Source organism: Melanerpes formicivorus, unplaced genomic scaffold (assembly GCF_026170545.1).
Source record: "Melanerpes formicivorus ecotype bairdi unplaced genomic scaffold, bMelFor1.0.p_v2 SCAF_56, whole genome shotgun sequence".
NCBI classification, from domain to species: domain Eukaryota; kingdom Metazoa; phylum Chordata; class Aves; order Piciformes; family Picidae; genus Melanerpes; species Melanerpes formicivorus.
The window spans coordinates 1,975,671-1,998,060 of NW_027142408.1; the positions used below are offsets into that span (position 1 = coordinate 1,975,671).

The 22,390-nt window shown below is 45.3% G+C and overlaps 1 protein-coding gene across 7 annotated transcripts in view; it reads right to left on the minus strand.

Moving 5' to 3' along the window:
• VPS13B (vacuolar protein sorting 13 homolog B) overlaps positions 1–22,390 on the minus strand; it is a 327,581-nt gene that overhangs the window by 287,654 nt on the left and 17,537 nt on the right. For 4 of the 7 annotated variants that reach the window (XM_068161155.1, XM_068161157.1, XM_068161156.1 and 1 more), the window contains exons 4-13: positions 18,667–18,790; positions 15,994–16,161; positions 14,902–15,083; positions 13,051–13,225; positions 8,671–8,939; positions 6,268–6,363; positions 5,794–5,916; positions 4,979–5,116; positions 3,382–3,469; positions 235–426 (exon numbers count right to left, since the gene is read on the minus strand). In XM_068161155.1, coding sequence (XP_068017256.1) covers positions 235–426; positions 3,382–3,469; positions 4,979–5,116; positions 5,794–5,916; positions 6,268–6,363; positions 8,671–8,939; positions 13,051–13,225; positions 14,902–15,083; positions 15,994–16,161; positions 18,667–18,790 — 1,555 coding nt within the window. Of the gene's footprint in view, positions 1–234; positions 427–3,381; positions 3,470–4,978; positions 5,117–5,793; positions 5,917–6,267; positions 6,364–8,670; positions 8,940–13,050; positions 13,226–14,901; positions 15,084–15,993; positions 16,162–18,666; positions 18,791–22,390 lie in introns of those variants that run through there. The other 3 variants (XM_068161158.1, XM_068161154.1, XM_068161159.1) reach the window with 2 other exon arrangements.

The window sequence follows — 22,390 nt, forward strand, 5'->3', positions numbered from 1 at the left end:
TGGATCTGAGGAAGAAGCTCTTCAGTGTGAGGGTGGTGAGAGTGTGGAATAGGCTGCCCAGGGAGGCTGGGGCTGCCTCCTTTGTGGGGGTGTTCAAGTTGGATGAGGCCTTGAGTCTAGTTGAGAACTGTCCCTGCCCCTCAGGGAGTAGATGATCTCTGAGGTCCCTTCCAAGCTAAGCCATTCTGTTCTGACTTCACGCTGCATGTTTGTGTGCCTGCAGCAGGAGCACACCTGGCTTGGCTCTGCTGTATGGCTCATACTCGTGCTCCAGAGCACACACCACCATTTTCATGATGCGGTGCACCGCACTGCTCTCCAGACGGAGGCTCAGGGGGCCCACGATGAGGCTCTTGGTGGACATCTCCTGCACGGTGCCAAAATCTTCACTCTTTGCTGAAGCCAGGTCTTGCTGATTCCCAGAAACTGGAAGTTTGGTAAATAAGAACAAATTACACCAAACAACTGACTTGTACAGAAAATACACCAACACCTCAGTGCCCTGTGACTGCTTTAACCTGGCTACACAAACATTGGTCCAGTCAACACAGAGCAAACAGGACAAGATTCTGCCTTGCCTCCCAGCATAGCTTGGAACAGCACAACTTAGGAACCCTTCTACTACCTTTGTATCTCTCAAGGTGGGGATTCTCTGGAGGTCTCTAAAGTTCTGTGGCCATAGCTCAATTTAATTCTGACTAAGTGCAAAGAGAATGTGACAGAAAACTTACTGGTTCTACAACTGCAGGTGATCACAGCTTCCCTTTTGAAACTTCAGAGATGCATGAAGGAAACTCATTTCTGATCACCAAGTATTCAGCTCTCTGTCAACTGTGTGTCTAATTTTAACTCACAAAAAAATAACTGAACAACTAATAAATACATTCAAAGGGTAATAAAAGTCTTACAATGAGGCTGCTCCATAATAAATTTGCCACCAACATAGGCAGGCACACATTATAAAGAAAACAGAACCTGAAAAGCAAACCCTCTTAGGTCATGCAAATCAGAGATCCAGGGACAGCCAGGGTACACAGCCTTTCTGGGAAATCACTGGGTTGTGCTGAAACACCAACCCCAAACTAGGCAAATAAAGCTGGAGAGGAATGAGAGGCAAAGTTTCATAGTGAGACTACTGTGCATGGCTGTCTTGTTTTCATTCAAAATACTACAAGTGATTAACACACTTCTAGGAGTGCCAGATGGAACTCCTGAGGTTAATGCTATCCAGGAGGCACTCCTGGTTTAATCAGTAATCGTATGCTCCAAGGAAGGTTAAAGGTGCAGACAATGTGTCAAACTAAAATTGCCTTGACAGATAGAAATCTTACAATCACAGTAACTGCATCCTAGCACTTCAGCTGGGCTAGGGCTTTTTCAGGGGAAGGTGCTGTGCACTGAGTGAAACTAAAACCCTGGCTAATGTCAAAACAAGAACTAGTGAGATGTAGACTTCCACATATTCAAAATGGAGCAAGACTTATATTGCTTGCAAAAATCCTGAGAGGTATTTGCAGCTTCACTTTGAAGAAATCACCCACACCTATTTCTCCATGTTCCAATAACTGCATATTTGAGTTGTAATACAGAAAAATTAGCTTCAAAGTAACTAGCAGAAAATGTTGCATTTGTCTTTCCAGGGAACAAAGCTACCTGAAAATTTAAGTTCTTATTCTAGAGCTTTAGCAACCACTTCCACCATCCACTTAAAAATTAATTGCTCCATTCTGTTATGTAGTCAGGTGGCTGCAATCAGAAAAGGAATACTTGAAGTGCAAGCAGGGCTTAAGAGGAAGCCAAGCTACGTTTTGTGGGGGGTTTTCCTGGTGACTGATGCAAAAAATAGAAGCCAAGGCTCTGAGAAAGCAGAAGGAAAGAAAGAGAAGGGAAGCTGTGAAAGGGAAAAGGTATTCCCATAACACCAGCAGCCTGGGCCTGAGGGGGGGAAAAAAGTGTTCCTGAGTTCAGCAACTCCTGCAGAAGGTTAGAGTCAAAACGATGTCATTCCATTCCTTGTGTGCTCAGAGCAAGAAGACAAAACACACCACAAGGATCAACTTGCATAATAGCCCCAAAGAAGCTGCCTGTGCTTCCTCCACTCCTCTAGCAAGGACACAAGGCTTAGCTTCTTTCTGTAAAAGTTCTGTCACTTCTGTCTATAAAAATGTTGTGTGCAATTCAACAGCTCTCTCTCTATTAAAGCCAGCAGGATGCAGGAGAACCTTGATTCAGGTACATCCTCAGCTTCACATCACAGTCACAGCACAGAGGGAGAAGTGGCAGGGCCAGGAAAGAACTATGAAATTCCCTGGGGTATCCCTCTGCTATCAAAGGCAACACCATCATTCGTTTCTTTTTATAAGCTTTCCATGATCAATGCTCTAACTGAACTGCTTTTCTTTCCTACTCCTCTTCTACTTAATATCCAACAACTCCAAAAAGCAGAAACATTAGGAGCTGCAACTTCTCTTACCCAGAGACAAAAGCCTGCCAAAAAATAAACCCATACCCAGACAAGCAGGGTTAGGCAGCAAGAAGAGAGACATGTACAGCCACAAAACAGCAACAAGTCCCCAACAGCTGTCCACAGAAATAGAGCTCACGATAATAAATGCACAGGTGAGGACAAAAGAATTACTGAGGCACTAGAACTGCTGCAGCAGCTGTGGATGACACTGCCTGGGGCTGGGGAGGGAATCACATGATGATTCACAACAAGAATCTGTATATAAATACACACATCAACTCCTCTGGCCTGGCTTCTGTGACACAAAAGCAGATCTGCTCATCACATTTAGTCCACTGGATTGCCTCAGATTTACAGGAATCTCAACAATTACTTAGAATTAGCTAATATTTCCATGGTGCACATTTTAGGTTTACATTTGCTCCCAAAATTATTCAGCTATGCATCCTTACAGATCCATTCTCCCCACTCTCTCTTATTGTAGCATTTTCCTTCGTAGGAGAAAACGACAGCAGAAGATCAACTTCATTCCTCAACCAAGCTTTCTTAAAAGATTCCTTCCTCCCCCAAAATCAATAAAAGCAACAGCTTCAAAAACCAAGACATCATACTTTATAAACTTCACCACTTCCAGAATGCAACTGCTGTCAGTTTAGCCACTGACAATGAAAGAGATCATTGAGATTAGTTATGCAGGGGCAACAAGAAGAGAATAAAAATGGGAAGGACACCAACTACCAACAGCTAATCAAAACACTTAAATCCCAAACACATCAATGAAGATGAAACCATTTTAACAACAAACAGGATGGTAAATCTAAGGTAAGTTAGAGGGCAGTTGGTCAAAGACCAGCTGGGCATGAAAAGTGTTTGTTTCCAGTATTTAACAAGGTAAACAACAAAAGAAAAGGTACCTTTGCCACTGGTGCTTTCCATTGTGTACAGGTAATCCATGTAGAAAGCCCCAAACCTCTGCATTCCAGCTATCTCTGTGTATGCCTCCTACCAACAAAGCAAACCAAACAAAGCAAATGTTGTACAAGGAAAGAATCTTCAGATTGCCAGCTGATAGGTTGGGATGAGAGAGATATATTGATGTTTGGATTTGTGCATCAACACAAGGAAAGGCTTATCAAGACAAAGGACAGAGGTTATCCCAAAGAATTCACCTTTCCAGCAGGTAATGTAACTTCTATTTGAGGCTGCACAAAGGCACATCCATAATTCCAGTGGACATGCTGACCAATTCATCAATAACATTTAGTTAATTAGTACCTTTAATGGAGTAAATATTCCCCACTTGACCTCCTACATCCACCAGATCTGCCTCATCAGCTACACTGAAAACTGGAGCTTTATTTAAGGAATATTGTGGCTTTAACTTGAAACAGTAGGAAGCCAGCCCTGGGATTTCGCATTTTAATCATCACACAGCAAGTTTGCTTCCCCTCTTGCCAAAAAGTAGGCAAATCATAGGAGCAAAGACAAGCCAAGGAAAGAGTAAAGCTCAGAACCAAAGCACACTATGTGATTTCATCAGTTAATTTTATTCTTTGGGTAATTTCATTCTTTATCCTTCAAGGTTACACTTCACCTAAAAAGGTGAAATCAGTAAAACTAGACCCATTCAAAATTGTCAATGTCTTACCTGTACAATGATAAAGCACAGAGCTCTACCTGTGACCACACCTGAGGGGACCACTGGGTCATTCCAGCCAGGCTTTAATAATTACAGTCAGGGAATAAAGTTTTGCCGCACAACTGACACCAAGAGGCTGTTGCTGACTGAAGATTTGTCTCTACCAAAGGCAGAATTAGCAAGGCTTCCTCCATGGATACAAACAGAGCATTCAGACAGTAAGGTGAACCATGCCCAAGATCTGTTTTCCATGAGAGCAGTGTGAAGACCATGAAATGCTTACTGTTAGGGTTTAAAGGTGTTGGTGAAACTGGACTTTTTGCTACCATTCTCTCATAGCTCTCTCACAGGTGTTCTGCAGTTCATGCTTTTGAAAATTAAAGGCATTCAGTCAGCTTTTGGGGCAGGAAGGGGTTGAGATTTCTCTTGGACATGTTTCTGTCATTTGATTTCTTATCAAACATCAGCTGCTTCACCTTTTTTTGCCTGCTTTACCTTTCTTTTTTGGCCATCTGCAAAGTAAGATTCAGTTAAGCACAGCCAAGTGCTGGATGTTAGGAAGAAGTTCTTCACAGCAAGAGAGACTGGCCATTGGAATGTGCTGCCCAGGGAGGTGGTGGAGTCACCATCCCTGCAGGTGTTTATGAGGGGACTGGATGAGGCACTTGGTGCCATGGTTTAATTGATTAAATGGTGTTGGGTGGTAGGTTGGACTTGATGATCTTGAAGGTCTTTTCCAACCTGGTTAGTCCTATTCTATTCTAAGTAATGACTACCAGTCCTCTAGTAGTACCTAGACCTAAATAATCATCACTAATATCTTAGAGAGCATTAGAAGGTGTTTTTTTCTCAGTCAAATGTAGCTGTCTGACCTTATGATGAGCTGCATCCAGTATAAACTCTGCACGAATACCGTTGTTTTCTGGACTCCTGTAATCGAACAGGGAATTGGTGAGGTAGGTCATCCCTTTTGCACTCAGGTTTTCTCCACAGTTAAAGAAATAGGCCTCCTTCATGAGGTAGCAGAAAATAACAAAGGAGGGGAGATAAAAAAAACAAAACAGTTTCAGTTCTGTCATAACACACCAATGGCATCACAGCATGTCTCAGGAGCACATTTCATGATGAATGAAAACAACTACAACAGCTTCAATTCCGATAATGCTGAAGTTCCTGTCCACTCCCTCCCCTTCCACCCATCCCCCTCAACTGAAGAGATATGGATTTGACTGCTGGACTGTTCATTAGATGAGGAATTCATTGGATGACTGCATACAAAAGATAGCAATCAACAGCTCCATGTCCAGATGGTGACAGGTGACAAGTGGTGTCCCTCAGGGGTCTGCGCTGCTCAGTATCTTCATCAGTGTCACAGCCAGAGAGACTGATGATGATGCCAAGCTGAGTGGTGCAGTAGATAAGACTGAGGGAAGAGATGCCATCCAGAAGGACACAGACAAGCTAAAGAACTGGGCTCAGGAGAACCTCCTGAGGCTCAGTAAGGCAAAGTACAAGGTCCTGCACCTAGGTCAGGGTAACCCTTGATACTAATCCAGGCTGAGATTGAGAGCAGCCCTGCAGGAAAGGACTTAGGGGAGCTGGTGGGTGAGAAACTGGACACTAGCTAACAGTGCACACATACCAGAATCCCCTGTTCAGCAGGTCAGCTGTATCTCAGCATACTCACCTCATCAGTCCTATTCATGTTGTCTTCAAAATCCTTAATCCCCATAATTCCTTTAAGGCACATAGCTTGGCAACCAACAAAACCGATTTGGCAATCAAAGAAAAGTTCACCTTTCATAAGGACCTAGTGAGGGGAGGAGAAAAAAGAAGAGATAGTTTGAAGAATTCTACTCCATGAGAAACAGAAAAGGTGGAGAAAAGTGAACCACAATATGTTTAGGTTTCTATCTTTAGACTGAAATAAAACCCCAGCTAATCCAACAGGGCACTTGGAAGGGGTTACTGCAGTGTCTGATCACTGTGGCACAGAAAATTTAGAGAAGTTCTAAGTGATCATTATAATAAATTTACCCAATTAGAGCAGAATAGGTATAGCAAAAAATCAGTAATGAAATAGTTTCACAACATTTTCTTGGTAATGACTTCCTCCATTACTTAAAATGAATCACAAAGCAAACCTGCAAGGGAAAATTACCTCAACTGTGGTTCCTTCTTGTTCCCAGCACAGAACTTCTTTGGATTTGACTTTCTGAGGGCTGTAATAACTGCTTTCAGTTTGCATTTCAGTCAGCTGTGAAACAATAGGATAAACACCTTATAGCAGTTAATATCAGCAGTAATGTCATTAATATACAGCACTCCTGAAGACAAACTAGGGGCCCAAACTTAGTCACAAGCAGGAAAGAGGTGCAACAGCTGCAAGGCATTGCCCTATCAGAGCTCCTTGTATTCAGCTTGGGGTTTAAGGCTGCTACAACAGAAAGGTTTAAATCCCCTGCAGTATTTTTAGTTTCTAAAGAGAAATTGTGTGAAAAGATGAGGCAGATACAGAGCTGCCTTACTAGCACAGCATCAAATCAGCTTCTAAAGTACTGTTAAAATCAAATCATACAAAATCACAGAATGGTAGGGATTGGAAGGGACCTCCAGAGATCACCCAGTCCAAACCCCCAGTCAGAGCAGGAGCACCCAGGGCAGGTCACACAGGAACACATCCAGCTGGGTTTGGAACGGCTCCAGAGAAGGAGACTCCACAGCCTCTCTGGGCAGCCTGCTGCAGGGCTCTGGCACCCTCACAGGGACTAAGTTTTCCCTTCTGTTCCCTGGCACCTCCTCTGCTCCAGCTTGCAGCCCTTGCCCCTTGTCCTGCCCTTGGACATCCCTGAGCAGAGCCTGGCTCTGTCCTCCCCCCACTGCCCTGCACATCTTTATCACCAGGAGTGAGGGCAGCCCTCAGGCTCCTCTGCTCCAAGCCCCAGCTCCCTCAGCCTGTGCTCACAGGGAGATGTTCCACTGCCTTCAGCATCTCTGTGGCCCTATGCTGGACTCTATCAAGCAGTTCCCTGAGGTCCTTCTTGGAATGAGGGGGCCAGGACTAAATCCTTATTCTTCCCAGCAAATAATTAAGCAGCAGGACATTAAGTAAAGATTTTTTATAACAATTAAACTCATTTTTGTCACAGCAATCAACAGCAACATGCATTTATATGTCTTGCATGATTCCATTGTAAGAATTAGAAGTGGCAAAACACACATTCAGGTTACAAACCCTGTAACCTGCAGCTAAGCAAAGAGGGAAGAGAGTCACCAAACAACGAAGCTGTCACATTATGCATTTAAAAGAGTACTGAAGTTCACTGAGCAGCTTCAGTAGCTTTGTAACTTCCACATCAAACTATCCCTAAGGTCTCAGTATTTCCAGGAGTGGATGCACACAGATGTGGTTTCAAATTGAAATTTTGTAATCCAACTGTCCTCAAAAATTGGATTGGGGGGGGAAATATAATAAATAACAAAATCACTGCTCACCCTTCAGCTGTGTGCAATTATTGGAGAGGAAAAGCAATTAATTGATTAAAAGAACTCAGTCATTACAAGAGCCATTTTCAGCATTATTAGAAAGTGCTGTTTCATTTGGCAGGCTGTTTAGCTGGAATGATATCAGCTGTTCAGAATGCTAATGCAGAAACCTGACCTGATTTTGTCCCAAAATCTGGACCACAAATTAATTCCATACATTCTTTGCATGCAAGCAGAGCAAGGAATTCTGTTTTCCTCCTGACACCATGTTAGTATCCTACATCATTTACAGAGTGGAAGATGTTGCATTTTGAGTCGTTTTTTTATCACTTCCTAAGATTGAATGCATAAAGCTGGCAGTGAAGCACCAGGAAAGCTCAGTCCAGCAAAGAGACCATGCCATTTTTAATGAGTTTTCTCATGTGAGGAACGAGCATAAAGGTTCCTACTGCACAGCACAGAGCAAAGGGAAGAATATGGTGAGCTTTGATAATGAGAAATTAGGTTTGGCCATTTGTTTGGGTGCACCAGACTCCCACAATATCCTTCTCTCTAAGCTGGAGAGAGATGGATTTGGTGGCTGGACTGTCCAGTGGATAAGGAATTATCACATCCAAAGAAGTGATTCTTGCTCCTCTGCTCTGGTGAGACCTCACCTGCAGTGCTGTGCTCAGCTCTGGAGCCCTCAGCACAGGAAGGACATGGACCTAATGGAGAGGGTCCAGAGAAGGGCCATGAAAATGCTCAGGGGGGCTGAGAAGCTCTGCTATGAGAACAGGCTGAGGGAGCTGAGGTTGCTCAGCCTGGAGAAGGGAAGGCTCCAGGCAGACCTAAGAGCAGCCCACCAGTACCTGAAGGGGGTTACAAGACTGCAGGGCTGGAAAAGCTCTCTCAGATCATCGAGTCCAACCATTCTCTAACTATGCCAGGTTTGGTGCTACCTTGAGTCCCTCAGCATCACATCTCTTAGCCTTTTCAAGCCCTCCAGGGATGGGGATCCAACCACCCCCTGGGGAGGCTACTCCAGAATTAGAAATCCTGTCAGTGAAAAATGATCTCTAATCAGAGGCACACTTACCTTAAAAGTCACTGTTGCCTTTGTACAATAAAACCCTACTGAGATAACAGGATCCTTGAGGGACTGAGACTTCTGCTGATGTAGCATCATCCCATCATCAATTCCACTAGAGTCATTCTCCTCCTCCTCATAACTCACAATAGCAGGAACAAAAGACCAAGCCCAAGAAACCCATCCTTGTTGCTGATCATCATCTTGATGCAAATAAGGATCTTGACTGCTATACTGTGCAGGATATTGCATCACTGAGCTTGTTTCATCCTCTGCTCCTTTTAAAACAAAATCAGATTTAAAATCCACGGTGCTTGCAAATCCATTTGTTAGATTCAAAGTTACAGGATGTGACATTTACCCAGGACAGGGTTTCACACTTGGTTTGTAAAGACAGAAAATAAGTAGAAACTTTACATTTCTGAATGTTTCCAACTGCTTGACTCCATGTTTTCCTCTCCCTCTAAAAAACCACAACAACAAAACCCAACCTGGGGAACTTTCCAACAGTTTTATTACTGTACAGTGCACCAACCTGGCCTTGAACACTGCCAGGGAGCAGGCAGCCACAGCCTCCCTGGGCAGCCTATTCCAGAGCCTCACCACCCTCAGACTGAAGAACTTCTTCCTTAGCCCCAGCCTAACCCTGCTCTCCCTCAGCTTCAAACCATTCCCTCTTGTCCTGTCCTTAGACACCCTCAGGAAAAGTCCTTCTGCAGCCTTCCTGAAGGAACCCTGCAGGTACTGGAAGGCAGCTCCAAAGTGCCCCCAAGGTCTTCTCTTCTCCAGGCTGAACAACCCCAGCTGCCCCAGCCTGTCCTCATAGAGGGCTGCTCCAGCCCTTGAATCACCTTTGTGGCCTCCTCTGGACCCTCTCCAGCAGCTCTGTGCCTTTCTCATGCTGGGGACACCAGAACTGGAGGCAGGGTTGGAGGTGGGGTCTCAGCAGAGCAGTTTAAAGAGGCAGAATCCCCTCTCTTGCCCTGCTGGCCACACTCCTCTGGATGCAGCCCAGCACACTATTTGCTTTTCTGGGCTGCATGAGGGCACCTACAATTTCACTTTTGCATTTTGAATGTTTTCAGCTTAACAGAATTTGAGCAAACTTTGCTCAGGCTGCAAAAGTCTATGTTGTGTCCACCCTGCTGTCCTATCTCAAGCTCTTGCTCTTATGTTTTAGGTATACAAGAACAAACTGCTGCTGGAATATTCTTAGAGAGAGAATTTATTTTATCATGCCAATATTGGCATCAGAAACATAAAGTCCAGCCAAGAGAATAAGAATCAGTGATAACTGAACCCAGCAAATTCTTTAAACTGAAAGGAGGGGCTTTAAATTGTTTAATGACTCTTCAGAACCCTTTCAAAGAGTCATAAAAATAGAATCTCTGAAAGAGGTCTGTACATTATTAAACTGTAAAAAATGTAGGCACAAATCCAGTGGAATTAATCTTGGATTTCATGAAGCCTTGGGGTGGATTTTTTTTTGGGGGGGGGGGGGGGGAGGGGGAAGGAAAGATGTTTAAAAACTGTGGCTAATAAAGCTCAGCAGATAATGCATTTCATTTTCTGTTGTACTTGATTACATTTGGTTTTCCTGAAAATAATTACAGCACATTTGAAGGTTGCTCAGAACAGTTCACATCTGTGGTTGGAAACATGGAAGAGAAGTGGCCCACAAAGTGCTGAGAAAGTGTGGGGAGGTTTTCCTTTTTTGTACACAGACAGAACATGAAGCCAGAAGTGAAAAAAAAACCCAAGTGAAATCCCAAAGTGCTGGCATGGGTCACCTGCTCAGTGTCACTTTGTCACTCCTGATTAACCACACTGAGTAAGAGGGGAGGAAAAATAGATATTTCCAAGTTCTCTTTCACAGGCTCACAGGATGTCAGGGGTTGGAAGGGACCCAAAGAGATCATCAAGGCCAACACCCCTGCCAGAGCAGGGCCATACAATCTAGCTCAGGTCACAGAGGAACACATCCAGACAGGCCTTGAAAGGCTCCAGAGAAGGAGGCTCCACAGCCTCTCTGGGCAGCCTGCTCCAGGGCTCTGGGACCCTCACAGTAAAGAAGTTCCCCCTTGTGCCGAGGTGGAACCTTCTGTGCTGCAGCTTCCACCCATTGCTCCTTGGCCTATCCCAGGGAGCAAGTGAGCAGAGCCTGTCCCCTGACCCCCAGCCCTCAGATATTGATAAACACTAATAAATGTTTATAAACCTATGCCTGTCTGTATGTGCAGACTGGTGTCTGTGCCTACAGACACTGAACCGTGCAGGACACAAGCAGAAGCAGCGTGAAAGAAAAGAGTTAATGACAGTTTTAGCCTCTCTGTGACAAAATATTTTGCAGTGAAGACAGAAATAGACTTCTAGAGCTGTTTCCACAGCTCTGGCTTGGCCACCCAACAACTGCCATCTGGTTTGTGTTCTGAAGGAGATAATTCCATCAAACAGATATGAAGCTGCAATGAAGTGCAATGACAACAGTTGAGCATGGAGTAGTTGAACAAAAACTGCATTGGTTCTTCCCACTGCAAGATCAGCTTTGCTGGCCCTTCTGACAGCTCTGTGTGCCCAGGTGAGGAGTTACACAATCCTGCCTTCTTTAGATGGCTATTTGATTAAAAACCTGAAGTCACTTTCACAGCTGTCATTTGCATTCTTCTCTTGAACATTTACAGAAAGCAATTCAGCCTTCCTGAGAACACAGGTGAGAAACAAGGATGACAAGAGATGCCTTGCCAAAGATTTTACTCATATTTGGACCTAAGAATCTCTCATTCCATTCCAGACTGAGCACTTCTAGGCAGATGCCTTCTGTTTTAACCTTACCTTCACTTAAACTGTTTCACCACCCAGAGAATCCTGGATTGATTTGGGTGGGGAGGGACCACCAAAGGTCACTTAGTCCACCCCCCCTGCAGTCAGCAGGGACATCCTTCACTAGATCAGGATGCTCAGAGTCTTGGTGAGCCTGACTTTGAACAGCTCTTCAACTACCTCTCTGGACAACCTGTTGCAGTGTTTCAGCACCCTCACAGTGCAGAACTTGTTCCTAACACACAATTTATCACAGTATCACAGTTTCACCAAGGTTGGAAGAGACCTCAAAGATCATCAAGTCCAACCTGTCACCACAGACCTCATGACTAAACCATGGCACCAAGTGCCACATCCAATCCCCTCTTGAACACCTCCAGGGATGGTGACTCCACCACCTCCCTGGGCAGCACATTCCAATGATGAACGACTTGCTCGGTGAAGAACTTTCTCCTCACCTCGAGCCTAAATTTCCCCTGGCACAGTTTGAAACTGTGTCCTCTTGTTCTGGTTGCCAAAGAGAAGAGATCAACCCCTTCCTGGCTACAACCATCTTTCAGGTCTGCTCTTCTCTCATTTCAAACCACTGCCCCTCATCCTGTCCCTGCAGGCCTTTGCAAACAGTCCCTCTGCAGCCTTCTTGTAGCCCCTTTCAGGTACTGGAAGGTCTCTATTAAGTCTGTCCTCCTCTTCTCCAGGTTGAGTAACCCCAGCTCACTCAGCCTGTCCTTAGAAATTCTAGATTTTAGTATAAACTAAGCACCTCTATGCCTTACATCACTGCAAATCCCTAACAAATATAAACCCCCAACATACAACCAGACCAAAGATAGATTTATATATAAATGCAGCAGCAAAGTTGGTAAACATAAAATTGAGGCTGGAGTGAGAGGTTCACCACTGAAAATCCATCACTGGTTTAACCCTAGCAATATTTGGGAAGTAGCAGGGGGCAAGCCATCACACAAAGGCAAAGAGAGTATTCCCCTCATGAGTGCACTGCTCCTCAAGAGAGCATGTCACAGCAGAGTTCCCAGGAAGGATCACATAGAAGAGTCCATCCATGTTACACAGAAACAACCAGCAGAGGAGACCAGGCAATGCAGAAGGAGAGCAAAGACAGTGCAAAGCAGTGCTCTGCTGGCTAGAACTGATGCTGATACAGCCACTCTCACAGGCAACTTTCAAAGAAAGATTTACAACCAAGCCACTTTGAAACTGGCAGCAACCACCTTGAATTGAAAGAGGGAAAGGGAGAAAAGTCCAAGCTGCCTAAGGACAGGCACCCTGCATGACACAGTGACAGATAAATCCAAATGGATCCTGATGGATCACAACTTCTAAAATGATCTTATCTGAAGTATAACCTGAGTTCAGCCAGGACCACCAGAATATTTTTGAGAACATGACCTAGAAAGAGATGTCAGAGCACTGCACCCCCAGCCAGCCTCTACCCAACTGCAGACTGCCAAAGCACTTTGCAAGCACTGTCCCTGGTCACTTACATTTGTAGAAAGCAAAGAAATGGTTTTTAGATGTATCTCCTCAAACAGTCAAAACTGTACTTACCTGTGACATTGCCCAGCATATCTTTAGTGTGGCAAACCACATCTTCACTTTCCCCATCCTTGAAGCTGCCTATCTCTCCATAATACAGAGCGATCCCAAGCTGCATTATGCGGATGAACATCGGCAGCTGCTGGTCAGAGATGGAAAGCTTCAAACTTTCAACTAAGGTGTGGATCTAGAACAGAAAACAGCACACAAGCAATGAGCATCCAAGGTCTGCCATCACAAAAGCCACCCCTCCAACCATGCAGCCCCACATTCATCTTGTGTGGGCATTCTGATTGCTACAAACAAAAGCTGCGACGCAGCACCAGGCACAGGGCTGTAAATGATGAGTAGCAAAGACAGACTCAGTGCATTCCAGCCTGGGGTTAGTCCAGGATCCACTACAAACTGTAAGGAAGATGACAATGCATTGTCCTTTCTTATAATAACATTAGCATTTTTAACTACATAGAGGAACAGCCCCATGCAGCAGTACAGCTTAGGGGGTGGCCTACTGGAGAGTAGCTCCACAGAGAAGGACCTTGGAGTCCTGCTTGAGAAGTTCCCCATGGGACAGCAATGTGCCCTGCCAGCCAAGAAGGCAATGGTGCAGTAAGAAGAGTGTGACCATCAGGTCAAAGGAGGCTCTCCTCCACCTCTACTCAGTCCTTGATAGACCACATCTGGAATATTGTGTCCAGTTCTGGGCTCCCCAGTTCAAGAGGGACAGGGAACTACTGGAGAGAGTCCAACAGAGGACTACAAGGATGTTTAAGGGACTGGAGCATCTCTGTTAGGAGCAAAGGCTGAGAGACCTGGGGCTGTTTAGTCTGCAGCAGAGAAGGCTGAGAGGGGATTTGATCAATGTCTACAAATACCTGAGGAGTGGCTGCCAGGAGCATGAAGGCAGGCTCTATTCAGTGATAGCCAGCCAACTTTTTCACTGTGAGAGCAACAGAGCCCTGGAGCAGGCTGCCCAGAGAGGATGTAGAGTCTCCTTCCCTGGAGACATTCAAAACCACCTGGATGTGTTCCTCTGTGACCTGCCCTGGGTGTCCCTGTCCTGCAAGGGGGTTGGCTTTTTTTCTTTAGAAGATTATCTGCAGGCTATGTTCCCCCCGCCCCCCTCCCCCCTTATAATGATTGTGGTTTGTATTTCAAAACTTCAGGAAAACAAAAAAATATTACAGAGCATTCCTTCCTTGCAAGCTGCTACTGTACACAGACTAATTGCACCACTTGAAGGTGGCCAGAGAAGGGCAGTGAGGCTGGCGAGAGGTCCTGAGCACAGCCCTGTGAGGAGAGGCTGAGGGAGCTGGGGTTGCCTAGCCTGGAGAAGAGGAGGCTCAGGGGAGACCTTATTGCTCTCTACAACTACCTGAAGGGAGGTTGTAGCCAGGTGGGGGTTGGTCTCTTCTCCCAAGCACCCAGCACCAGAACAAGAGGACACAGTCTCAAGCTGTGCCAGGGGAAGTTTAGGCTCAAGGTGAGGAGAAGCTTCTCCACAAAAAGAGTAATTGGCCACTGGAATGTGCTGCCCAGGGAGGTGGTGGAGTCACCATCCCTGGAAGTGTTCAAAAAGGGATTGGATGTGGCTCTTGGAGCCATGGTTTAGTTGTCAGGAGCTGTTAGGTATTAGGTAGTAGGTTGGACTTGATGATCTCTGAGGTCTTTTCCAACCTGGTTGATTGATTCTATACGAGCAAAACACAAGCAGAACATCCCTTTAGCAGACAGCAACAGCCTGGGCTTTGCACTTTAAATTTCAAGCTAGACTTTGAGAAAAAACAAAATAAGAAAATCAGACTTCCACTAGTCAGCAGCAAAAACCCAAGCAAGCAAGCCAAGGATCCTGTGGATACCTACTTTAATGACAGATGGCATTTTGGAGTTGAGGTTATCGTACGTAAAATGCAGACGAGTCCTGAAGGAACATTTATAGAGCAGAGGCTCCTGGTAGAACTCAATTTTACCACTGGCATTTCTCTTATCAAGACAAACTGTGCAGTCAGAGAAGTTGATCATCTTTCTCAGGACCAGATCAGTGGCTTTGGAAAGAAACATAAAAGTTAGAGGGGGAAAAAACAGAAAGAAATCTATTGCATAAGAAAAACCAGTGATGCATCCATGCTCTTAGCTAGAGGAAAACAAGACAGGACACTTGTGGAGCTGAATGTTTAGATCATCAGCACATAGCTCCTGTGGCTAAAGAGAACAAGTTAAGGACTCAGACTTCCTCAGTTGAATACTTCAGAAGTGAGGGTGATTTGCTCACATCCAATTCAGATTTTCATCCCTTCATTGTACCTTCCATCTGTTCCTATCAGAAGAGTACTGCTTCCTGTGCAAGCAAAGGCCCAGCAATACTGCTGGCATCAGTGAACACCCTTGGCATCGTTCTTGCCTCTAGTGAACATTCCTGGCATCACTCTTGGCATTAGAGAACACTACTGACATTAAAGAACATTATTGACATTACTCTTGGCATTCTTTCTGGCATCATTCTTGGCTTCAGTGACCACTACTGGCATCGTTCATGGCTTTAGTGACCACTACTGGCTCCAGTGACCACTACTGGCTTTAGTTAGTGACCACTACTGGCATTATTCTCTCAGGAAGAACCTTGAATATTTTCCCTCCAAAGTCTTCTTTCCAATCTTTCAAAGCTCACTCCAGTGATCTCCACAGGAACCATTTTTTAACTCTGAGGTATTAGTTCGCAGTAATTTCAGCCAGAACAAAGAGCTGAGTCCAGTGGTCAGAAAGCCACTGCATTCCCCACTCTACCATGGATCATCTGTGTGACCTTAAAACACTTCCACTGCGCCCAAATTCCACCTCTGCCAACTGTCAGAGAGAACACTTTGGCTTGCAGGTCAATGTTGGCCACTCCAAAACCTGTGATTCTGTGAAGAGTGCCCCCACTGTGACACCTAAACCAAAAGCTTCTCCACTCACCAGAGATGTCCATGAAAGCTCTGTCCCAGAACTCATTCACCGTGTAGCACTCGGCAGAAGTGATGTTGACCGAGAGGACAATGTCATCCTCCACGTACTTCAAGATAAGGTTGTTGATCACAATGTTGACATTGTTCACCACCCTCCTAATCAAACTCTGAACATAGCCTGTGGAACAAAACCAGCTCTGAGTTACAGGAAGGCAGGATGCCACACTCCTTTATTACTAAGGTCATTACTTCCAACCTGTATACTCCTTGTAAAAGCCACAGCTGAACCAAACCAGCTATCACTGGCCTTCACCCATCCCCACACCACAGAGCTTAACACTCTTCAACATTCACTGCAGTTAGGTCAGGAACCTCCCAAGACATTCAATAGATCATAGAGGAAAAAAGCCTGAAAATACCAAGAGATTGAAAGCAAAGATGATTCATCCAAAGGTTGGAGCACCTCTGCTACAAGGGCAGGCTGAGGGAGCTGGGGTTGGTCAGTCTGGAGAAGAGGAGACTGCAGGGGGAGACCTTAGAGCTGCCTTCCGATACCTGAAGAGATCCTACAGGAAGGCTGCAGAGAGACTTTTCCTGAGGGTGTCTGGAGACAGAAGGGGGAATGGTTTGAAACTGAGGGAGAGCAGGGTTAGACTGGAGCTGAGGAAGATGATCTTCAGTATAGGTGTGGTGAGACTCTGGAACAGGCTGCCCAGGGAGGCTGTGGCTGCCTCCTTTGTGGGGGTGTTCAAGTTGGATGAGGCCTTGATCAGCTAAGACTAGTTGAGAGGTGTCCCAGCCTGCAGTGGGGAGGTTGGAGTCTTTGAGGTCTAATTCCAGCCTGAGCCATTCTAGGGTGTTTGATGTGCATGTTACATCTGTATCTGTGGAAACACATCATCTGGAATGTTTTAACTTCAACATTACAGTAAGCAGGCCTCCAGACACACTAAGAGCAGGCCTTTCTGGGAGGTCCACAGGTACCACTGCCACAGACTTGAGCCAAAGTCCTAAACCTGCCACTGAAGGTAAGAGAATCATCCAACTCTTTGCCAAACCTTGGCCTCCTTTTGTTCACAGGTGAGACCTAAAGAACCAAAACCCAAGGCACTGCCAGAGCTGAAGCGCTGTCCATGGTAGGCAACTGTGGACGCCAAGAGCTCTGCAAGTCCAAGCCACAGGAGTTGCTTGGATCTCAGAGCTGAGAAAGCCTCCAGATGTGATTCCTCAAGCACTCATTCCAAAGCATGACAATACTGTGTAGTACCTAATGCCCCACTCACTCAATGCCACTGCTCTCTTTGGATGAGAGGTAAACACAACCATTCTAGTACCAAAAGACAGAAAAGAAGACTAACAAAAAACTGGGGTCTTTAACCCACCCAGAATCACTTGCCCCAAGAATGCACACTGCAGTTCATTCCAGCACTCTCCCATTTCATTTTTCCCACACAAAATTGTATCACATACTGCAGATTTCTGTACAAACTCAGAAATATTTACATAGCTGTTAACACTAGAAAGCTCAGATGACTGTATCTAGATTTTTTTCTACGGATGTATTTATACCATATAGAAATCTCCCAGTTCAACTGAGCTAAATTTTATGTCAGGGGGAGAAAAAGAAGTGGTACTTCTGTAGATATAGGACTTGATAATAATAGAATCCTAGAATGGAAGGGACCTCAGAGCTCATCTTCTCCAACCTCCCCACCATGGGCAGGGACACCTCTCAGCTAGACTCAGCTGCTCAAGGCCTCATTCAACCTGGTCTTCAACACCCCCACAAAGGAGGCAGCTACAGCCACGCTGGACAACCTATTCCAGAGTTTCTTCCATCTATGGAAGAATTTCTTCCTCAGCTCCAGTCTAACCCTGCTCTCCCTTAGCTTCAAACCATTCCTCCTTGTCCTGTCTCTAGAAACCCTCAGGTAAAGTCTCTCTGCAGCCTTCCTGGAGCATCCCTTCAGCTATTGGCAGGCAGCTCCAAGGCTCCCCTGAGTCTTCTCCAGGCTGAACAATTCCAACTCTCTCAGCCTATCCTCACAGCAGAGGTGCTCCAACCTTGGATCACCTTTGTTGCATGAGAATCTGAAAACAAAATGAAAATACACAAGAGAAGAACTCTCAGGTGAACCACTAAGCACTTGATGAGCAGAATACAGAGTGATCAAAAACCTCTACAGCACGTTTCCCATGCTCATCTACCTCACACTACCCATGAGTTCTGTGAATGTATGTATTCAACAAAAGGGCAGGAAAAGATGGAAGGGTTAACTGTGGCTATTGCAATTTGGCTCTGTTTTATAAAATACCCAAGAATTTCACTCACCTTTACATCTCTTGTAGGTGAGCAGAGATATAACAGGAGATTTAGACTGGATGTTAGGAACAAGTTGTGCACCATGAGGGTTCTGGAACACTGCAATAGGTTGCCCAGGGAGGTAATTGAGGCCCCAACACTGGAGATATTCAAGGTGAGGCCTGACTAGGCTCTGAACAACCAGATCTAGAGGAGGATGTCCCTGCTGACTGCAGGGGGTTGGACTAGATGACCTCTGGAGGTCCCTTCCGACCCAAACCATTCTATGGATCTGTGAACTGAAACCCTGTGGCCAGCTGGATGAAGTGTGGGTATTTCGTGTCAGTGGAACGCAGCACAGCTGCAGAATGTCTGCATTACCTGGAGGTAAATCAGGGTCAGGGGAAGCAGAGTGCTGGACCCGCCGTGGTCTCACCGCTGCCTTCATGCTTTCCGTGGTGCTGCGGTTTGTTGAGCTGGAACCACAGCTCTCGTGGTCTTCCTGCTAGAGGAAACGAAAGCAGATGAGTCATGGTGATTCACCTGCTGCTGCTGCTGCTTTTCCAGCAATTCCCTCCTGGACATGCATCCAACTACAGACAGTACAAAACCATGTGGGCACAAGAAGCAAAGCAAATACTCTTGTAAGTGTATTAGGAGAGCAGGTTAGAGAGGAAGCAAACTTACAACTCCTGACTCAAGCCAAAGTCTGTTGCTTAGGGGTTGCTTAGCCTGGAGGAGGCTCAGGGGAGACATTATTGCCATCTACAACTACCTAAAGTGAGCTTGTAGCCAAGTGGGGGTTGGTCTCTTCTCCCAGGCAACCAGCACCAGAACAAGAGGACACAGTCTCAAGCTGTGCCAGGGGAGGTTTAGGCTGGAGGTGAGGAGAAAGTTCTTCACAAAAAGAGATTGGCCATTGGAATGTGCTGCCCAGGGAGGTGGTGGAGTCACCATCACTGGAGGTGCTTAAAAAGAGACTGGATGAGGCACTTAGTGCCATGGTTGATTAGATGGTGTTGGGTGATAGGTTGGACTGGATGATCTCAAAGAGCTTTTCCAACCTGGTTAATTCTGTATTCTGTTTTTTCTTGCAGAACAAGAGCAAAACAGATCATGACACTGCTAGGATCACACAACAAGGTCACAGAAAGAGGGGTCTGGAGAACAAATGCTAAGTACTGCAGTAAGAATCCCTAATATTCTTAATTCCCCTAAGCCCCAAAAAGCAAACAGCTTGAGCTCTGCTGGGTTTTCCTATGGGATAGCTCATGGTTTCCCTGCAGGCTCCCTTGGCACTTTCAGTCATCTCAGACAGATTACAAAGTGGAATCTTCACACTGCCTGCTTCTTCATGTGTTTTGCAGGGAAAATTTACAGTGCAGTGATACATTTTTAAGAGAAATCTTCAACTTCCAAAATAACAGAAGGGAGAGTTCCACTCCTTCCACTCTGTATCTCAATAACCAGAGGAAAAACTCTCAATGTGGAAAGAGCATTTCACTGAGAAAAAACAACAATGAGCAATATAATCTTAGCCTGGGGGAAATAAACAAACAGAAAGATGAATTTATCATTGTTCATATATTAGAAGACAGCTTCTAAAATCAAGGATTTGCTGTTTCCCACTCATTAAGGAAGTGCTGATCCCAGCTGGGGGTTATTATTGTTTCACAGTTCTTTGGCCATTTCAGTCACACAAGACTTTCCCCATCCCAACCCATGAAAGATGAGGGTTTAGCATCAGCTGTGTTTAGAGGGCAGTTGTTTGCTTTCTTATTTCTTATTCTGGAGGCATGAGTCTTGTAAAGACTCTCTCAGAACTCCTAACCACAGCACAAAGTCATCAGAAACTCTCTGCTCTCCTTGTGGCACATCTGAGCAATAGTGACAACTTGAAGCTCTTGGTTTACCTTTAAGCCTGGGGTGATGGAAACCTCTTCATCAACATGCAAATTCTGCAATCAGCAAAGCTCACCTCTCCTTCACACCTCCAGCTTACCAAGAAAAATTAGATGACAGACCTGTGAGCTGAAATGTTTGGAACTGCTTTTACCCATGCCCTGCTTCTTGGCAGCTGGCTCCTCCGTAGCATGACAATGTTGGCTCAGATGAGTCACTGCACTGCTAGCCATGTTTCAACTGCTAAAGAAAACCCCAACCTGTCAGACTGACCAAGCAGCTCAACTACCACATTGCCTTCTTTCCTGAGCCCACCTTTTGGGCTGCACAGAATGCTGTGGGGAGACCATTTAACACTTGGATCCAAGAGGATCACAGCATGCTTGCCTTTTGATAGTTAGCTTAGCTACAAGCAAAAGAAAGGGGGGCTGGGGAAGACAGTCTGTTTTGGAAGTGTTAACTGTATCAAGTCCAAGTACACCCAAGCCTGACTTTTCTATCTGTGCACTGACCCAACCTGAAGGTTCATCAAACTGATTCATCCAAGATTCATCATGCAAAACCTATGCAAATTCTAAAGTCCTACTAATACTTAAAGTTGAACTAAGAGTGGTTTAAGCTTTCAGCACTTCAGAGGTAGGACTATACACCAGCACTCTGAGAGTTTGGGGGGAGTTCTTCATTTTAATGGGGCAGAGAACCCCCAGATTGAGTTCATTTTGAAAGAAATCCCCCAATCTGAACCCATCAATATAATAAGCTCTTCACATTTCCCTCAGCTGCAAGTCTGTTAAGAGGGGAAAAGACCACAACCATTTAGAGCAAACTGGGTATCATAGTATCACAGTATCAGTCAGGGTTGGAAGGGACCACAAGGATCATCTAGTTCCAACCCCCCTGCCATGGGCAGGGACACCCCACACTACATCAGCCTGGCCAGAGCCTCATCCAGCCTGGGCTTAAACACCTCCAGGGACAGGGCCTCAACCACCTCCCTGGACAACCTATTCCAGGGCTTCACCACTCTCATGGGGAAGAACTTCCTCCTCACATCCAGCCTGACAAAAGCAATCAACCCAATCCAGCCTGATAAAAGCAAGCAACCCAAAATGTACACACTGAGAGATGGTGCCACAATGCAACACACAAACTGACCCCAGAAATCCATCTCTGTGATGTACCCCACACAAAGTGCCAGAGTGCACCTACATCTATGAAGAAATCAACCTGACCAACCATTGGAAGAGCAGTTTTTTAGGCCAGGATAACATCCCTCCGTTTCTCCTTGTTAGACAATTAGCAGAAATGCTGGAGAGCAGCACAGCATTATTAGGAGCAGGACCACACTACCTTTCACAACAGCTCCTGCCAGTTTGTAAAGCAAATGCTGGATTTTTTACTTACTGGAGGATGCTAACAGTGGCCATGAGCTTATAGATTCCTAAGTGGACATACACCCCAAAGCTTTCTGTATCTGCACACTTGTGCTCACTGTTAACTTTAAGAGCACACTATTAATTTCTCAAACATGTGGCTGCCTCATAAGCCCAGAAGTAAAACATGTTCATTAAAGAGATGGGAAAAGGTTCCAAGCAAACTGCCAAAACTAGCATAATTATGAAACTATTTAACACTGGAACCAACTAGAGTCACACACTGTGTCTAGATCACAGTGATGTCATCAGAAACACCCAGCCAAAAGGCACTAAAACTTCTGTGCTCCCATAAATCCACCTCACACCAGATGACAAACATTTTTAAGTTACAGTCAAAATGATTCTGGGGGTGGGAAGGGAGTTCTAAAAGTTCTAATAACTATAGTTAAGAGATTTGACAAATGCCAATTCATTTTAGCCTTAAGGATGACAGAATGGAAGGGTTTTCCAGAGATCACCCAGTCCAAGCCCCCTGCCAGAGCAGGAGCACCCAGGGCAGGTCACACAGGAACACATCCAGGAGGGTTTTGAATGTGTCCAGGGAAGGAGACTCCACAACCTCTCTGGGCAGCCTGCTCCAGGGCTCTGGCACCCTCTCAGTAAAAAGAATGATTTCAAGCAAGAGTCACAAGAGCAGAAAGCTAAAAATACTCATCATGTATCTGGAGAGCTGATTGTTAAAGAAAACACCACTCACTTACAAAAATATCCTTTCAGCCTGGAAAAGCTACAAATGATGAGGTCCTGCTCAGGGAAGGTGTTACACA